The sequence below is a fragment of the Embiotoca jacksoni genome, unplaced genomic scaffold (genome assembly GCF_022577435.1).
Source record: "Embiotoca jacksoni isolate LCO1_2020_lvr unplaced genomic scaffold, fEmbJac1.0.p SCAF_11, whole genome shotgun sequence".
NCBI lineage: Eukaryota > Metazoa > Chordata > Actinopteri > Embiotocidae > Embiotoca > Embiotoca jacksoni.
The window spans coordinates 2,483,637-2,502,500 of NW_027185241.1; the positions used below are offsets into that span (position 1 = coordinate 2,483,637).

Here is an 18,864-nt window from a genome sequence, read left to right on the forward strand (position 1 = left end):
CCATCCCCCTCCCTGCTTCCTTTCTCCTCTCACTGTCATTGCAGTGTTTTGGCTGCTGTCCCGTTGCCATGCAGAGACCACTACAATGGCCCCTCTCTATCACAGCACATCACTGCCCGAGGAATGCTTATTTAATAGTGGCATGCTTTGACAATGGAAACACAATGTCTTGTCTCGCAGCTGAACTCTTTCATAGACTCTTACTGCCCATCAGGCTTTGTCCAACTCAGGGTCATGAGCAGCAGACACCATTTCCCAGACTGATGACATAGCCTTTCCATGTGCCAAGCTGACTTCAGACAATCCTTGCCATGGAGGCCTGATATCCCACTGAATGCAACTATGCATCTGTAGTTGCAGTAGCGAGAGGCTGTTTATTAGTCTGACAGCTATTCACGCAGACCTTTGTCCAGCTTTATGCTCCTCAGGTTTAATAATAATCAGAGGTTTACTCCCACGGGAGCAGCTGTTTGAAAAAAAAAAAAAAAAAAAAAGGCTTAAGAAGCGCATTAAAGAGTAGCTCACTTTACAGAAAACTATAATCAAGGTGTTCTTGCTGCTCATAGGTGCTTTTCTATGCAAACTGTTGAAAAGCACAGCATTTGTATAGTAAATTGAGTGCACTCAGCGTCTCAGTGTGACAGCCCCCTACTGTCTGTGTTGTTTTAAGCCAAGGACTGAATAATTTACAGCATGTTGCCCCAGTGTTTACCATCAGAGACTATGCAGAAGAAACTGTGGCCCAACATGGTTCCACGGGGAGTGCGGGGATACAGTGCTGAGTGGACAAAGCCAAGTGTCCCTCCCATCAGGGTCTTTGTTTGGCTGTCTAAGCCTGGGCAAACTAATGTTTGAGTAGGAGATTCAAGTTCAGCCGCCTGCCAAATGTGAGTCATGGTGCTGTGAGTGAAGCTGCTGTCTGGCCCGGCTATTCTTTCATCAAAACAACTTTTAAAAATCTCAGAGAGTACAGATGACCGGTGAGCCCAAACTGGCTGCTAGTGAGTAGTTTTCATTTAAAAAAAAAAAAAAAAAAAAGGAGCTGAAATACATCAGATGCTGTTTTTCTAAGCAATTAATTTCACCTCAGTAGAATCATCAGGATGCCTAAAAGCAATAAACGTGTTTTGCCGTGCCAGGACCATGTCCTGTTCAGGCCAGTCCGTCGATAACTCAGTCGCACAGAGCAGAAATGGTATTGGGTGTAGATTTATTAAGAGGAGACTTGAGAACTATTATCTTGTGCTTCTGAGAAAATGCTGTAATCTCTGCAACAGATAATGTTGCTCAACAACTGACAGAAAGAGAGGAAACTTGGATTGTTTCCTTTGTGTCGTTCTGTTTCATTATCTTCGGTCTTCTCAAAGCTGTGGACTCCACCTCGCTCTTGAGGACGTTTACGTCACTCGTGCTGAACTACTTCATAGGCTGAGCAGTGAATGGAATGAAGATAAACCGGTTGAGTTCTGTACTTGTTACTTGTGTACCTTTTACCCCTTCATCTACTTAGCTGTTTCTATGTGTTGTCTCCGACCAGCTCCCTGCTCAGCTCTAAAAACAAACCCTACGAGGCCCGACCCGGAGGGGGAGAGCAGCCCCTTGAAGACAGACAACACCCTGAGCATGGGGTCTCCAGTGAAGAAAGATACAGATCGAAGACTGACAACCCCCACGAAATCTGAGAGGATCCCTCGACCACCTGGTTCACCGGCATCCCCGGTCCCGAAGTCCAAAAGAGGTAAACAAAAACCAAAGTTTTACCTTTTTGAATTGTCCTCGTTACCGAGATAAGAGTTCAGTTGCTTAAAGTTCAAACTTATAATAGAAGCTGAATTTGGTCTGACTTGAGGCAGTGCTCTAATAATGGTGCAATTATATATCTGCACTCTGCTGGAGTTAGGTCAGCTCTCTCGAGGCAGGATCGGAGGAACAGTGACTGCATGCTTTCAGACGTGAAGCAAAGTCCAATAGAGTGGCTGCAGTTTATCTTTACAATATTGCAGCTTTGCATTAGAAGACTTCAGGCAGAATTAAGTTAGTAAAGAAAATCTGTCTATAAAATATAGACAAATGAGCTTTGTTGGTAAGAGGATAGCTAATGCGCTGGTCCCTAATGAGAGGTAGGCGGAGGGAACCTGAATAGGAATCATCACATTTTAGGCGAGTGATGGCAAAAAAGCCTTTAGTTTGACTCGGCAGCGCCATTAGCCGTTTCCACAATCCCACCAGTTCAGCTTCTTGCAGTCACTGGAAAACAGCACACGCAAACTCTAAGGAACATGTTTGAGGGTTTTTGGAGAGTAAGCCTCTTTTCTCTCTCCTCTTTAATCTTTATCCATTAATCCATTCATTGTGGTCATGCTCTTTATTCCCTGAGCGTGAGGTGACAGGGATAAACCTCCACAAGTCCCAAACTGCTCCCGAAACTTCAAGAGTGCTGTCTGGTCGGTTACCTCCATATGACACCACCGCATCAGTTAAAGCTGGACTTGGTTTCTTGGCTTATTTGCCAAAGTCTGCCATGCTTTACAGGAATGATTGGATTAGAGCTGGGTACCAAACGTTGATACTTTTATGGCAGTGATCAAATTGTTTCAATACCATCTAGTACTGAAAAATGTCTTGACATTTAGTACCAAATTTTGATAACTGGGCTACAACCACAATAATTTGTTGATTTTTTTTTTAAACACATAACTTTTGCTACGTTTTGGCAGAAGAAAGTCTCATCGGTGTCGGTCAGCTACAGCATTTCTCATTCATTCAGTCCGTCCATGTGGATAAAATAAAGTTGGTTTCAACCGAGCTAAATCTCACGTAAGAATGCTCTTTTCAAGCTCATTTCTGGCCTCACACCTGTCTGACTTTCATTAACTTCAGGCTTCACTGTGTGCAGCCAGCTAACTCGTGTCTACTCGTGTATGTGAAGCATTTACGGGAACATAAGTAGAGTGTAGTGTGTAGGGATAGCATGCATATGAGGCATTTATAACTACAGAAAAAGAATGCAGTTAATAACTTGGGTTACACTCTTCCCCTCTGAACTGCATGGAAACTAGAGATTTGGACCTTTAACTTAATGGAACACAATTTTCTTTTTCTTAAAATTGATTTTTATAAAATTGGTACGGAATAAAATATCGTTCGGAAACCGGTACCTTAAGTCAAGGTGTTGGTACCTGTATCAAAACGTTGTGAACGATACACAGGTGTTACGTAAGGTGGTGTCGAAGGCAGCTCCACTGTTATGATTACAAATACTGAGCCACATTTTAATAGACGCCAAATTCTTAACACACTGCAATTCTTTCACGTCTCTTTAGTGTGCCCACTGTATTCTCCTCCATCCCGCTGTGCACTGAACCCGATAACCCCTTTTGTTACCCAATTTAGAGGCAAACAAAAACAGAGCTGACATTTTGAGAAGCTTTGTGCACGTGATGTTATGATAAATATGGTGTCGAGTTGCAAACAGCAGCATTCACACACACACACACACACACACACACACACACACACACACACACACACACACACACACACACACACACGGCCTTTCCATCGTCCTATAAATATCAAAGTGGGTCAGGGGCTGGTCTTGGGGAGGCTGCACGGCAGATTGTTGTCGCGTTTCCGATTCACGCCTCGCCCTATTAGATGTTGCCTAAGGATGAGTTCCTTTGTGGTTGAAGTTGAACATCTGGTCAGTGAAGATTTGAGAGGGATGATGTAGCGTAAAGCCTCAGGAAAGATCAGGACTGCTGTCGGTCTCAATGTTTCCCGGTGGGGACCAAGTTGTTGGTGGAAGTACACGCCAAAGGTGTCCTGTATATATTGTATATGATTGCATATGGTAGCTGATTTTAAAGATAGCAGCATATAAAAGATGATTTCTGAAAAAAAAAAAAAAAAAAAAAAAAAAACACACACACACTGCAGGATAGCGGTCCAAAATTTCAGCTGCAAATCTGGTTCATGAAATAATTGATTACAGCAACGAGGAGGAGTAATGAATTATTTTGTCGTAATCATTTTTGCGTTGTAAATAGAGCTGCAATGAACATTATACAACTTTTGCTGTTTATTATTTTAGTTAATGAACAAAATAATTCAATACAATTTCATTAGTTCAGTCAGTGTGTTCTCGAAAAGCAAAACATGCCCACCAGAGTTACCAGAGTCAAAGCTGGGGATGTCATACGTGTCTTGTTTTCTTAAACCAACAGTGCAAAGCCCAAAGATTTTGTGAATACAGTGAATTTTTACTTAAAGTAAAACTTTTTTTTTTTTTTTTTTTTTTAAAAGTACTTTTAATTGCTAATAAATTCTATCCATTGACTGATGAACTGAATAAAGGTTTCATCTTCATTTGTAGAATATTTTTTTATTGGGATATTCTTTGGAGGACAAAGGCAAAGTGTGCCTTTTTACTAATTATGATTATTATTTTGTCCAGGAAGTAGCACTAAGTATTAAGAAAGGATGCAGTTTGAATTTCTCGAAATGGCACGACATTTCTCTTCAGGTGACGTGTACTGCTCTTCCTCTGTTTTCTCGTACCTTGTGGTTCCTGAGGTATTTGGCAAGAATGTTAAGTGTAAGCACACAGTACATCAGAGATGCCACGCAGAGAAGAGATACATGTACATGCGAGTGTGTTCCCCTCTAGTCATAACACATCCGAGGCAAACATACACCCACATCCAGATGGCATAAGAGATTTAGTGTACCCGCCACATGCTGCAGCTTTTATTGTGAGGAGATTGGCTGGCCTGCCGAATTTTGTTTTTGTTACTTAATCTAGAAAATATAGTACACATCAGCTTCATACCGAGGTTGAGGCTGGAAATGCAACTGCTGTTTTAGAAATACTGGATATAAGACGCAAACCATGCTCTTTTTTTTTTTTTTTTTTTATCCCATAGAGGATATATAGCCTTGACTAAATTATGTATTCTCTGCATAACCCAAGTCATCCTCAAGGAATGATTGCTGTTAAAGTATGCGACGCACGCTGGCCAGATTTACTTGACCTCTTAAGAGATATTTATTCATAATTGTTTATTTATGTGAAAGTCTGCCTTTAATCTCAGTCTGTAAAATACAATGCCAAAAATGTTTCGATTTGTAGTTACTTACTGTGTTTTTTGGTTTTGCAGCAAAATGTTTCTTAACCGTTTCCTCGACCTGCAAGAAAATATGAAAGCCAGCCAGCCGTCATTTTTTTTTTTTTTAGTTTTAATAAACGCTGTGTGTCTGAAAGCTAATGTGATTTAATTGATTAGACATGATCCAACTTTACACCTCTCATTTAACTATATTTTTTCCTCTTTCTCGTCTTCTCACCCGCCTTCATTCTCACCCCAGACGTTAGGAAGGCAGACGACAGACAGAAGCTTGCGAAAGAGCGCCGGGAAGAGAAGGCCAAATATCTTGGTAAGTGGGAAAGGGGGGTGGAGGGGGTGGGAGGACAAGCCCTTAAACACAGGACGAGAGCTCCCCCTGGTGTTGGGGTGGAAGAGGTTGTCGTTAGCCGTTGTTTTGCTACCGGGTTGGATGCATGGCAAGCACATGGAGCACGGACACTGGGAGAGGGTGAAAAGGGTAGTTTTGACTTCCGCAAGAAATTGACTGAAATCAGCAAAAAGCCAAGCGACCATTTTACCAGTGTACAAGTGAGCATCCATTTTCTGCATGCATTCTGAAATGGCCCAGAGCACTCTCAAACCATTTGCTTATTGTTTGGCTGCTCACCTGTGCACTAAAATGTATACAACCTGATTTCAAACCACAGATATCCCTCACATTGACAAAAACTGCAGGAAAACTGACAAAAAAATGGATGCGTTGATGGAGATTAATATTACTTGTGACTAAGAAATTTGCTCCGAGTCATGAAAGCACAGAAACCACCTTTTAAAATGTATCCCAACTTACTGCTGCTGTTTGATCAAATGACGCAGCTCCGCCTTTTGTGTCAGTTGATGTCACGTCTCTACGTTTAATTTTCTTTGTTTAACACATGGCTGTCACATTATCACCTGCCGGCTGCACGCTGGTCGTGCACTGCTTTGCATGATTGACAGTTGCCTCTGTCTTCTCTCTCAACCTTTCCTCCTGCAGAAGAGCTCAGCAAGTCACAAGGTAAGCCACTCACCTATGTTTATGTGGTGATGGTGGTGGTGAAGACCTGTGTTTTGATCATTCTGTTTGCATTTGGATGTCTCAGCTTAATGAAGTTCAGTAGTTTTAGCTAGAGCTGGGCAATGCACCAAAAACTTGTCATTACGGAAATTGGGAGAAAAAGATGATACAATAGCTAACACGCGTCAGCTTTATCTTCCCCTCACGCCTCGTCTTCCGATAAAGCAAAGCAGCATGCTGAATGCTAAACTTAAGTTTTGACATTGCCAAGATTTATATGATGAGAATTAGAATATTGCCCAGCCCTAGAGCTGTTTCATTCAATTAATCCCCATGCTGTTTTTTTTTTTTCAGACATGGTTGTCTTTTTCTTTTCTTTTTTTTTTTTACCATGACAAATTCAACCAGTTGTAGCCTTTTCCCTCTCACGATATCATTTAATATGTCTTTCATAAAAATCATACTACCACAGATTGAACACATAACCATCATTTATGTGTGAATGTTGTGGTATTTAATCGGGGTCAGCGGTGGACAGTTCACGTATAAGAAGATGTGGCGTGCCCTCAGTTTGAACTTTGTCCATCCACATGTTTAAAAGTGCAGACACCACAGAGCTCTTTGGATTTTGCATTTGAAGATTACACGTTTGCTGCAAAACCACCGTGATTGCCATCTTACCGGAGAAATTGAAGGGTTTTCGAGATGCTTGCAGCCAGATTTATATTGACTGTGAAGTTATATCAAAACAACTTTATGTTGACAAACTGAAAAATAGCTTCCTAAAAAGGGGAAAAAAAAGATTTCTTTTTTTAGATACAGATCTGTGTTATATATTTTCCCAACTTGTCAGGATGAGAATACTTTATATCCTTGGAAATGTCTTGGTAAAATGCAGAAGCTTTTCACAATCCTGAAGCCTGTCCTCACATGACACAGGTTTCTTTTTAATTAGTTGTTATCGTAGTCCTACTTTCGGTAAGTCTTTGTTGTCTCATCCAAAACGAGTTTGACACACTTCACACCGCGGATCAGTCTAATTGGGCGATCACTGGGGCGTGCCAGATGGTACGGTCCCATCTAATACCCAGGCAGACCAGGATAAAAGATGAGATCCTGCCAAAGCTTGTGTTTACAATATCAGCTTAAAAGAGATTTTGGTCATACTGCATCACCAGAAGGATTTCTAGCAGCAGAGGTACAAGTGGAACATTTCTACATGTTCAAGGTTCTCTTATTAGAGATCTATCTGGCCGAGTTACATCGATGCACAGAAGCAACTCTCCCACCTCGTCTGTCTTCAACAGGAAGGTCTAAATACTTCATGTACCGGAGTTAGAGCCGCGCTTTTGGTAATGACTATTTAATGACCTTACTGTACTGAGGCGGGATGCTACTTGTCAGCACTGATCACCGTCAGGAGAGAGAGTTGAGGAAGGCATTTTAAAGCAATGTCCGCTTAAGATATTCAGATTTGGACACGTGTTTATCATTTAAGGCTCTGAAAATAGATGCATAAACGACTAATTATAAATGACAGCCTGAGAAAAGTGTGTAACTCATGAGCTGAAAGACAAACTCGTTGTAAAGTGTAACCGCGAAGAGCCCGGCCAAAATCCAGCTCATTTCCTCCCGAATGACAAACAAATTCAAAAGATTCAATCAGCAAATGTCACACACTGTCAAAGACTTGATTTGCTAGGAAAGAGTGGGAACAGTTTTGTTACAGTAAAAACATGACCTAAAGATTTCCCTTAAGAGGAGGGAGGAAACACTACAGTATGGATGCGGAGCCAAATTATGAAGCCGTTTCCACCGCACTCTGGCTACCATCCCCCAAAGCTTTGTATCACTGTAAGGTAAAGCTGAGGCGTCTCTCAAATCCAGACCATGAGGCGGCGATGAGCTGAGATACGCACTGCAGCAGTTACTTTCTTTGCTGCAAGGTGCTGGCAAGCAGCGCCTTCATATAACTCAGCTTTCTCAGATAAAAGCCAAACTCTCAATAAATCTTAGCCCTCTAGCTTCCAGCATCTCTGCAATTATCCATCACTGTAATCTGAAATCCACAACCAGTTGATTTTTTTTTTGTTGCATCAAGTGCTTTAGAGAACTAAGCTTTGCCTCCTTTGCAGAGGCTGATTCTTCATGGAGGTTTTACTTTGTAGTTTAAAGAAATATGGTGCGTTGTGTACACAGAGAGGCAGCTGCAAAAGGCTGCTTTACGCCCTCTTTGAAGGGCTCAGGGACAAAGAAGACGATTTCCATATCAAAGTGCGTGGTTTACTGGAGCTCATGTGCAGCCTTGATGCGATTAGTGTGACATAAAAATGTCACTACAGAGCTACTGTGTCTGTCTAACTGGGCATTATGCAGTATTCTGTGGAAAAGTCAAGTAATTTATTTTATTTTTCCAAACTCGCAAGGGGATCGAGGTGAAGGGCAATTTTTTCTAAATTTTTTTTTCAAAAAAAACACTTCAGATCTGAAGTAAACATCAGAGTGGCTTGACTTTTGGGATTTTTTTTTTCTTCAAGCTGCAACCTTTACTTCAATACTATTTCTTTTTTTTTTTTTTGAAAACCTCCCAACACAACAAATTATTTAGTGTGAAATAGTGTCTTTCAGAAACATATGATGTCACACAAGGTCATATCAGAGGACAAGTCGACCTACAGTATAGGACAGGAAAGAGAGACAGGACTCTTTTGGAGAGATCGTGCTCTCCTGACTAAATGTCCTCTGTCTGATCTTAGCTGCCAAAAAGACGCAGTGGCTGGAGAAGGAGGAGAAGGCTCGACAGCTGAGGGAGCAGCAGCTGGAGGAGCGGCGCAGGAAGCTCGAGGAGCAGCGGATCAAGGCAGAAAAACGGCGAGCGACTTTGGATGAGAGACAGAAACAGAAACTGGAGAAGAACAAAGTATGTTTGGATGACAATGCAAATCTATGTTCGAAGTAATACATTTAATATGTGATGCTTTTTACTATCGTTTAGTAGCGGTGGAAATGTTGACTCTTAAACAGACTTCTTTTCTCTTACGCTGCATTAAAACCCAGAGGTGAAATGTCAGTTCCCTCCATGTTAATGGCACCTGAACTGGGTCAGTTGCAGATGAAGGGATTTGGGGTTTTACTCAGCCAATCAGAGTGCTTGAATCTAGGCTTTTTGTTGTTGTTGTTGTTGTTGTTGTTGTTGAAGAGCACACTATGTCACACTCCCGCACATTGACATTAATACATTAGACATTTTAAAAGACGGGTTCTCGTATCTTTTCCAGGAACGCTACGAGGCAGCCATCCACAGGTCCACCAAGAAGACCTGGGCGGAAATCCGTCAGCAGAGATGGTCATGGGCCGGTGCGCTGAGCCAGAACTCGAGCCAGAAAGGAAGTGAGTGCACTGATTCCACTTGGATACAAATCCTTATGAAATCGTGTCTGATGAGAGGAATTGTATTTTCACTCATTTGGTATCACGAATGACGACCTGATTGAGGGGTGGGGGGGGGGGCAGCTGATGCAGCTTGCCTGGCTGGAATACAGGACAGCATGAGTGCAATGTGTTGTCACTTCTATTGGCAACAGAATCTATCGAGGTTTTTACTGATTATTGCTGACTCATGAGTTTCAGTGGTGTTCACCTCTAAAGCGGATGAGATGATGACAGAGGGTCTCAAACTTTTCAGACCGTGTTCTACAATGTGCCAAACCAAATTTCCCAACTAACCTAACTATGTAATAGTCTCTGAAATGCTAAATAACAACAACACATTTGCAGCTTTTGAGCCTTTCAGCAAGGCTGTGAAGAGGAAACTTTCGTCCCACCAGTGGTACACGTACCACAGGTTGGGAATCGCTGTCCGACTACTTCACTAAATACACTTGCATTTAGAATTGTTTTTTAAATGCACATAAAAAGTTGACCAAACACCACCACTTTCTCTTTGTTCTGCTGCAGGCAGTCAGTTTTTCAATAAAATGTCAAACACTCGATAACATCTATGACAGTTTCCAAAGCATCAGGTGACTTCAAGAGCCAAAACATAGTTTACGATCTCATAAAACTGTGAAAAGCAGAAATTCTCACATCAAACGCATATTTGTGAAGCTGAAACCATCAAATCTGAGTCACGATGAAACAACTAAACTCTGATCTGAAGCATTGCAGCCGGAAGCTGTTCTGAAGGATTGAAAACCAAACTTAAATTGTATCGCTCTCTTCTTAATTTCACCTTCAAAACACATGTGGTGCTGAGTGTTGGAGTTGGCATATGATGTTGGCAGGTGCATAATCAGGAATTCTGCTGTTGTTGTTGTTGTTGTTGTTACGTTTTAATCTGTTGTGCCTTTACTGCATCAGTCACACTCCTCCACCTTAACACACAGTTTCCTCGGCGACCCACTGCAGCTCTGGCTGTGCAGGCTGTTTGGCTCTAAGACATTACTTCAGGGTTGTTAGCCTCATGATCACGACCGGACTGTACTGATTACACAAAGTGAAAATGTATTCTGCCGCTTTTATGGCAGCAGTTGAAGCGAGCAGGGTTCTATAGACGAGCAACACAATTACATTTGTTGTCTATTAATGCTAAATCTGATTTAATAAATGCCCTGACACTCCCAACAGGCTATCGGATCCGTCTGAAACGGCCGGAGAGGCTCGGTAATAACGTGGAAATTATGTTTTAACGGTGCAGTTCGATGGACGATTCCGTCCTGTGTCTTTCCGAGCCGAAGCTCTAAATATGACGTGTACTGACTTCCGTCTTGTGTCACCGCTGCCGAACGCCTGGGGAGTTACCGAAACTCAAATCAATCTCTCCCTCCTTCTTTCCGTCCTCGCTTGCCAGCTTGCTGTCTGTCAGGCGATGAAAGTAAACAAGTGTACGCGGGCTGCAGCGGAAAGGTTGAGAGCTCAGGATGTTATTTAGGATATGCTCCAAAGGAACCATCTTGGCCCCTATCTAAAGAGTAGAATGCGTCATCTACTGGCTTTGGGCATTTAAGCGGAGACTTTCACGCACAGCCTGCTGTAATACGGTACTTCCATTACTGCAGTGTCCTCTGAATCATCCCATTTGGGGAAAGATGTGATTGGAGTGTATTAAAGGGTTGTAGACTATGGACAGATTAAAGTATTACCCATGGACGGTCTCGAGGATTCAAGTTTTTGCCAATTTACGTCATCAGCCTTGAAATGAGTTTATGTATTCCCATCAGGCACTTGTTTTGTTGCTATGGTTCCTTTTTCACTGGACTTGGGCTTGTGTTGATGGCTTGAAAAGTTGGTGTAAAATTGGTATTATTTAATAAATTTCACCCAAGTTACAAAAAGCAAAACTTACTGTCTCATTTACCTCATTGAATTTGAATTGAATTCGGTTTGGTGTTCTCATAACATTACAAAATTGAACCAATCACCAACTTGTTTTCCCTGGAAGGTCTCTCTGGATAATGCACAAACATCACTGGCAGCAGTTTTCACTGGAACTACTTCTCTACCAAAGAAATGGTGCCGATGGAAACAGTTAAGAGGGAGCAGTGTGGATTAACGGGGACACAGTTTCTTTTTTTTGGGGGGGGGGATGCTGCCGATAAACAATCATAAAGTCATTTTCAATCTTTTAAGCACTGAACAAAAAAAAACAACTGTATTTCTTCCACCTCATTTATATTAAGCTAAAAGGAGAACTTTCTTTTTTCTTTGTCTTGTGAAGCACTTTGTAAATAAAGATTATTATTTTTAATGTGTGCCAAAATCCGGACACTAAAAACCAAAACTATTTGCAGAGCTAAATACCACAAAAGGTTTCAAGGAAAGTAGGTGTTTTTGTAATTTGGGATGAAATGACTCTTTAAGAAGGGTTTTTAAAACACTCTGATCTGTGTCACGGATGCCTGCCTGCACACCTAAAAGCCAGCTGAGCTGAACAGATGCATGTTAGCACTATAAATCAGTGGATGGTATTTTGTATACAGTCAGCACACAGGAACCGGCTTTGATGGGGGGGGGGCGGGGGGGGGTTGCTCACTTTGCAGTTGCCTTCACAGTGAGTGGGTGTATATCTAAACACAACACACGACGCCGCAGAAGTTCCCCGCCCTCTTCCTCTCAGTCATGTGACCTGTGTGAACATCTGTGTGGCGCTCTCTTGGCTTCCTAGGCAGATGCTCTGTTTCAACGGTCAACCTGCCCAAACACGTGGACTCTGTTATAAACAAGCGACTCTCCAAGTCCTCCGCCACGCTCTGGAACTCCCCCAGCAGAAGTAAGGCAACACGTGGAACGCCACCGCTCCTGTCCTAAATGTGTCCATCACTCTGCCACCGCCAACACCTCCGAACCGTCCATCATTGTCCTCTATTTTTTTTTTTCAGTTGCTTCCTCCCCTTTCTGATTTCAGCCCCTCTCCTGTGCTTGATGGTTGACAGCTGACCCATTTTCATTTTCCAAAACCTCTATTTGTTGTTGTTGTTTTTGTTGTTTTCAACTCTCCAGACTTTGGGTTTTGTTTGACATGCTCTGCATGCTTCTATTTTATTATGGGAGCTTTTTACTGTCCTTTGTTTGGTTCATTGTGTGGTAATGGTCATTTCATTCCTGATGTGTTTGCACAGTGAAAAGGGTCCTTTTTGTGTTCATTTTCATCACAACCCTCCGGATAAGGGATGTCTTTTGTTGTTGTCTTCAATGTTTTAATGATTGATGCTTTGGAGATGGTGTGATTTCTAAATGACAAATGTTTTCTTGAATCAGCTTTGCGTCTTCGAATCAACAACCTTCCGCCGTCATGCTTAAAATGATCTCGGCTTTTTTTTTTTTTTTATGGGTCTGTAGTTAACCAGGTCATGTGTACTCCTGCAAAGGAGAAGAAACTTCAGAGTTTGAAAAAAAACTTAAGTCAGTGAGTGAGTCAGCATTTTTGTTCGGAGATAATGTATTCCGAAAGCTCCCCGGGAGCAGGTACTGTTCCGCTGCGCTGTTGGGAAAAAAAATAGATTTGTAACTATCCCCGGTGTCTCTCCTCTCTAACCCAACACAGTCACACACACTGAAAAAATTTCAGCACAACATGTTTCCCATCCGCCACCTCGCAGCCAACAAAGAACATTTCTCCTCAAAATAAATACTGACGACTCCCAAGTCGACTACTTCTTCTCTGGTCGTATGCTGAAGGCTGTGGTTATAAATAACTAACTCGCTGTCTAGACAAGAATTTCAAATAATTTTCTCTCTCTCTTGGATGGTACCCATACAGTTAAAGGTTATAGAGGACACATACTTGGCTCAATCTTCTCCTACCCTCCTCTCATAATCTCTATGGGCTGCACTAAAGTGTCATATTGGGATTTTGTTCATTTTATGGGGTCCTCATGATGTATAGATACGTGAGACATAACTTAAAAAGCTGTCTCTTTTTCATTTCCCTCTTGTCACGTATGTCAAACTTTATATTTTGTGTTGTGTTGGGTAGACAGAGAGCTTGAAAAACAGTCTTAATTTGCTGTAATACTTCAATTTTTTTTTAACATACAACAGCGCTCTGGTTCAGGACATCAATTTAACACGCGTCTTTGAAGCTACCTGAACCCGAAACGGCGATTGACGGTTTTCCCTTTCCGCAGCTCGTAGCGTCGCACTGAGTCCGTGGGAGAGCAGCATAGTCGACCGGCTGATGACACCGACGCTGTCCTTCCTCGCACGGAGCCGCAGTGCTGCCAGCGTCCTCACCAACGGCAAAGACGGCCGTGAGTTCATGTTTCGTGTCGGTCGTTTCAAATCGACACGTGAACGTCGGCGAGCTTAAATAACCTGTCGCTCTCGTCTTCAGACTCCCCTCTCTGCCCTCGCTCGGCCTCGGCCAGTCCCCTCACCCTGTGCGCCCACCAGCCTCACCGCCGCTGCTCCGACCGCTGGAGGGTGACGTCCAGCACGCCGGACATCACCCAGCGCCAGCACAGACGCAGCTCCACGCCGGTAAATCTGGCTGACCGTTCACTTTTAAGGCGTCCCAACGTATTCAGCAGTCGCAGCCAGGTGTAGTCACCGTCTTCAGAGAGTTACGACGAGCCTGGAAGCGGAACCTGACACCATCAGGAGCCTCACGATAAACCGCTCCTCATAAGAGCCATGAAATCTAAAACGGCTGATTCAGTTTAAAACAAGCAGATTTACCGTTCACCTCGCCGTACGTGAGCGTTCGATGGTGAGATTGTTGGATTGTTCCACGGCCAAGAGAACGAATCGTGATCCCAGATCAGATGTATCCGTTTTCCGTTCTTTGCCTACTTCACGTTTAACGAGCTACAGTTTTCTAACATTACACTAACAGTAGATGTTATTTCCGTTTGATATGTTGATCTTTTTCCTCCCTTTTGTCATACAGATGGATAAAAACAAGAAAGAAAAGAGAGACAAAGAGCGTGAGAACGAGAAGGAAAAAAGTGCCATCACTAAAGAGAAGGTGATGAAGAAGAGACAGTCTCTACCCAGTTTGAGACACAGACCTGACCCAAGGTAAAACATTATATTTGGCAGTATTTCTTTTAAGTCAAATTGTTTTTTTTATTTAAATTCAGTTCAATATTTATCAGGTATTTCTATTTTATTCATAATTTAACATTATATATATGTATATATAAACTTCTGTTGTTTGAACCCAACAAATAATGAAAATAATCATGTAAGCCCGGATTGAACATTAACCAACTAAAGCTAGAATCTCCTTTTTTTTTTTTTTTTAAATAACATCACATACCACAAGAACCTAAAATCTAACGAAATCTGCTATTTTCGACACTTGCAAAGACATCATCACTAAAACCTTGCTGTAAACCACGTTAACCTCGGATCAGCCCGACCTGCAGCTTGTTTCTGGTGAACAACTGGTTTCGCCGGGTTCATGCAGCGCATGTTTATGTCTGTGCTGCACCAACTTCATTTTTCATGCGCCGCTTGAGCCTACGCATTTAAGCGAATGCCGAGGAAGTTATTCTCAAATCCCCCGGCCACCAAATAAATGACATCCAGGACAGAAGGGATCTAATGGAGGAGGAAAAAAAACAAAAAGAACCGTTTCTCTGACTCGACAAAAAGCCAACAAAGAGCCTGGCGGAGCTGTTGGTGGCTGAGGCCTAAAGGAAAAAAAAAAAAAAAAAAACCCTCTTCAGCATAATGGATGTTTCCCCTCCCAAGTGTTGCATTGCATTGCGTTGCTGAGATGCTGCTGACTGATAATGCATTTTAAGGGATGATGCAACGTTTGAGTGCTTTGTCTGCTGCGAACGCGTTTGCTGAAGTCGGCTTTCTTCGGGACACGTTCCGTTTCAAACAGCCATTTTAGCCGAGATCTAAATGAATAATGCGGTCACCTTGGTTTGAAAACGTTAGAGGATCCTTGTTGACATCAATCATTTCCACCCTTTTGTTTTTCCTTTCTTCCAGTCCAAGTCCTTTATCAAGACAACGGCCGGCATCGCCAGCCACACCCAAGGGCAGAACTGCCTCTCCCAGCCCTGCTGCCTCCCCCAGGCCTCCGTCAACACGCGGGAGCCCGGCGACCCCGAAGGGCCGGCCCAAAAGAGCAAGGACCCCCGCCAGGTTAGACCACCGAACCTCCTCCCCCGCCCCCCTGGAGAGAGTGAAGGAGCCTCGTCGGTCCGCCACCCCAGAGGAGAGAAAGAGTGAGTACAGAAAGGAGTGATGAGAATCGTCTTTCGGGACCAGACTGGAATCAAATCATACGTTTAAGTTTTGTTTTTTTCTAGTGAGACAAATTTGTCTTATAACAATCATAACAGGCTGCATATAATTGGATATTTTAAAGAAAATGAGGCTAAAGGTTCATTTTTGTCCTTGGGGAAAAGCAGTTTGACAAAACAAATGCCGCTCAAGTTCAATTTAGCTGTTCTTTTCCCTAAAGCTTTCAACAGCATGTGTCTTTCTTTATTGAATTCAATGATTAGGTCACATGATGACAACTGAGCAAACTTCATCTGCTGATGAAGATGCAGTTGAAAGCTCTGGAAAAAGCTAGTCGAGCTTGAGTTCTGCAGCACTGTTCTGCATGATAATTATCGAGTCGCATTTTGCAACAATTTTTAATTCAAGTCGAACCAACTGCTCCACATAAACTACGATAAGATACAGTACATCTGGATTTTGGGCAGCTTTCCTCTGCGGCTGTATTTTTTTTTTTTTTTTTAATAATTCTCTGATGTTCCCAAACAGTCTCTTCTTTCTGACTCTCCAGGATAATGGAACTAATGGAAAAAGTGACTGAGCCTCTGGAAAAAAATCTGTATTTCTTTCAAGACGCAGTAGACACAGATTACCATCAGGCGTAATTGGCCATGAAAACAAAGCGAGCGTACGGAGCGAGCCACACACAGCTCCGTGTCGCCACACGCACACACAGCGCTAAGAGGCTGCACTAATCAGCGTTAATTATGTAATTACCGAGTTCTCAAGCTGCAGCTAGGGCTGTTTACATTTTCCCTTTGTGCTGGGAACGGAGTGTTTGATGTGGAAGCGGAGGGAGAAGTTTGCGGTTGGATGCGCTATTAATAATAATTAATACGCACCCCCCCCCCCACACCCCTTGGAGAAATCACAGCTTTAAACGTCATTCCTTGTTAAAGAGCCTAAACAGATGAGTCAACATTCGATGCGGCTGCGTTCGTCGTCTTTCTACAATCATTTTCCCGTTTCAGGTTCCCCCGCGGCTCCTGCCGTCGCGGTATCCTCGGCCGCCGCGGCAGCAGCCACGACCAGAGCCGCTTCTTTCTCTCCCGAGCCAGTCGGCCACTCGGCTCCTTCCGCCCGTGCCGTGTCACCCGCGGCCTCCCCGTCAGCGAAGCCCATGGCGGGCACCAACGACGCCGAGGAGGCGGGCCGCATCCTGGCAGAGAAACGCCGGCAGGCCCGAGAGCAGAGGGAGAGGGAGGAGCAGGAACGGCGCGAACAGGAGGAGAAGGAGAGGTCAGTTGGTCTTTTAAAATGAGAGATGACCTCACAGAACTGACCGCAAAGACTTATCGAGTTCTTTCACTGTGAAACAGAAGAACGGAATTTTAAACACGTCGGTGAATGACAGTAATTCCCAAGCTGTGTTCCAACAGTATATTTCTTTAACGACACAGTATTCTTTCCTTTCACTGTCAGCTATGTCAAGCACATTTACAATGTTTCTCTCAAGACAAATGGGAGATTTGAACTTATGCGGAAGGCAGTTCTCTCCTAAGTAACATTATTTCACGTCATTGTGAAATGTCTGGTATAGATTATCATGCTGTGGCTGTTTAATGCTGCAAAACAAACCTCACCGAGGACATTTAGCTATTTTCCATGGAAACAATAAAAAAAAAAAAAAAATACTAATAAGGAAGGCTCCATGGATTCTCAGTTCATGAACGTCTGAATGAGTCTTCACTGAGCTTTGCTGTGAGGATCAGAAATTTGAGAGGCGATTTCGCCAATTCTGACCACAGCATGTCTCTAGTTCCATCTTAGGAACTGATGTGCTCTCTCGTTGGCACTCGCAATTCCAATTATTTCCATTTCCATAAATAGTGTGGTTTTGTGTTGCTTTCATTTCAATGTCAAGTATAAACTAAAGAGGAAACGTCCTGTCAATAGAACAATTTACATTTTAAATTGTTTACAGCATTCAAAGTCTTTAGCACAGGATTTTGTGGGGGGAAAAAAAAAAAAAAAAATGTAATCCTACTCTTCTGCCCGAACGCTTCAGGGTCCTGAGAGACGAGCGAATAGCGAGGGAGGCGGAGGAGAGACGACTCAGGGAGGAGGAGGCCCGAGCGATGGCCGAGGAGCAGCGGAAGAGGGACGAAGCACAGCGGCTGCAGGAGGAGAAGGAGGCACAGCAGAGAGCCGAAGCCGAGCAGGAGGAGAACCTGCGCCTGCAGAAACAGGTAAGCCCTGACCGTCAACTCAACAAGTCGATAATATGGAGGGTGTCGTGTGTCACGTTGGACGGATCTGGTTAGTCAGATGAGCATCAAGCACAAGCATGACAGTCGTTACTACCTTTTTAAGTTAAAGTCAAAAATCACACATCATCCTCCAGCACTATTTACACGTATACGCTCTCCTATCTTTGGAAAACAATCTGCTTGTATTGTGTCCGCTCGACTCCTCAACTCACACCGACTTCATCTGATATCAGGCCCGTCCTAAAAACACCATCCAGGATTTATTTACCGTTCAAGGTCAGCAAGATGTCGTTGTTCTTGAATATTAAATCCAAAATGGTGAGCAGATAGCCGCACTGACTGTGTTTTGCCAAATAACCTGCATGAGCAATATTGACGCTTCCTGTGTTTGTGTGTGTGGCCGCGGAGAAGCAGAGCAGATAACCAGAAAACAGATTTCCTATCAAACTGGAAATTCATTGGATTATTAGTTTATTCTGGAGACCTGCAACACGATTAACTGTGGCACCGCCTTATCTATGCAAATAGTCCGTTATCAGCCCTTAAGCTTTGGCACCCCCTTGTGGTCTCTCACACAAGTGTAATTTGTGGTTCAACATGATCTAGCAGATCACACAAAGTTTTGTAATTCACAAAGCTGAAAATGTTGAAAATAAATGTTTTTGGCTCAGACGTAGTGGAAAATATCCCTTGTTGGTTGTAAACAATAATTGCATCCAGCGACCACGCCCTTGTTACGCAAAAGGCACGCTATTTTGGCTCAGGGTTT

At 43.1% G+C, this 18,864-nt stretch overlaps 1 protein-coding gene across 4 annotated transcripts in view; it reads left to right on the forward strand.

Annotated features, from left to right (window-relative positions):
• map7d1a (MAP7 domain containing 1a) overlaps positions 1 to 18,864 on the forward strand; it is a 42,660-nt gene that overhangs the window by 17,276 nt on the left and 6,520 nt on the right. The window contains exons 2-13 of one of the 4 annotated variants that reach the window (XM_069142003.1): positions 1,538 to 1,738; positions 5,368 to 5,436; positions 6,124 to 6,144; positions 8,901 to 9,064; positions 9,423 to 9,534; positions 12,308 to 12,412; positions 13,770 to 13,892; positions 13,976 to 14,121; positions 14,531 to 14,661; positions 15,589 to 15,827; positions 16,857 to 17,124; positions 17,894 to 18,074. In XM_069142003.1, the coding sequence (XP_068998104.1) occupies positions 1,538 to 1,738; positions 5,368 to 5,436; positions 6,124 to 6,144; positions 8,901 to 9,064; positions 9,423 to 9,534; positions 12,308 to 12,412; positions 13,770 to 13,892; positions 13,976 to 14,121; positions 14,531 to 14,661; positions 15,589 to 15,827; positions 16,857 to 17,124; positions 17,894 to 18,074 (1,760 nt within the window). The remainder of the gene's footprint in view (positions 1 to 1,537; positions 1,739 to 5,367; positions 5,437 to 6,123; positions 6,145 to 8,900; positions 9,065 to 9,422; positions 9,535 to 12,307; positions 12,413 to 13,769; positions 13,893 to 13,975; positions 14,122 to 14,530; positions 14,662 to 15,588; positions 15,828 to 16,856; positions 17,125 to 17,893; positions 18,075 to 18,864) is intronic. The other 3 variants (XM_069142017.1, XM_069142011.1, XM_069142027.1) reach the window with 3 other exon arrangements.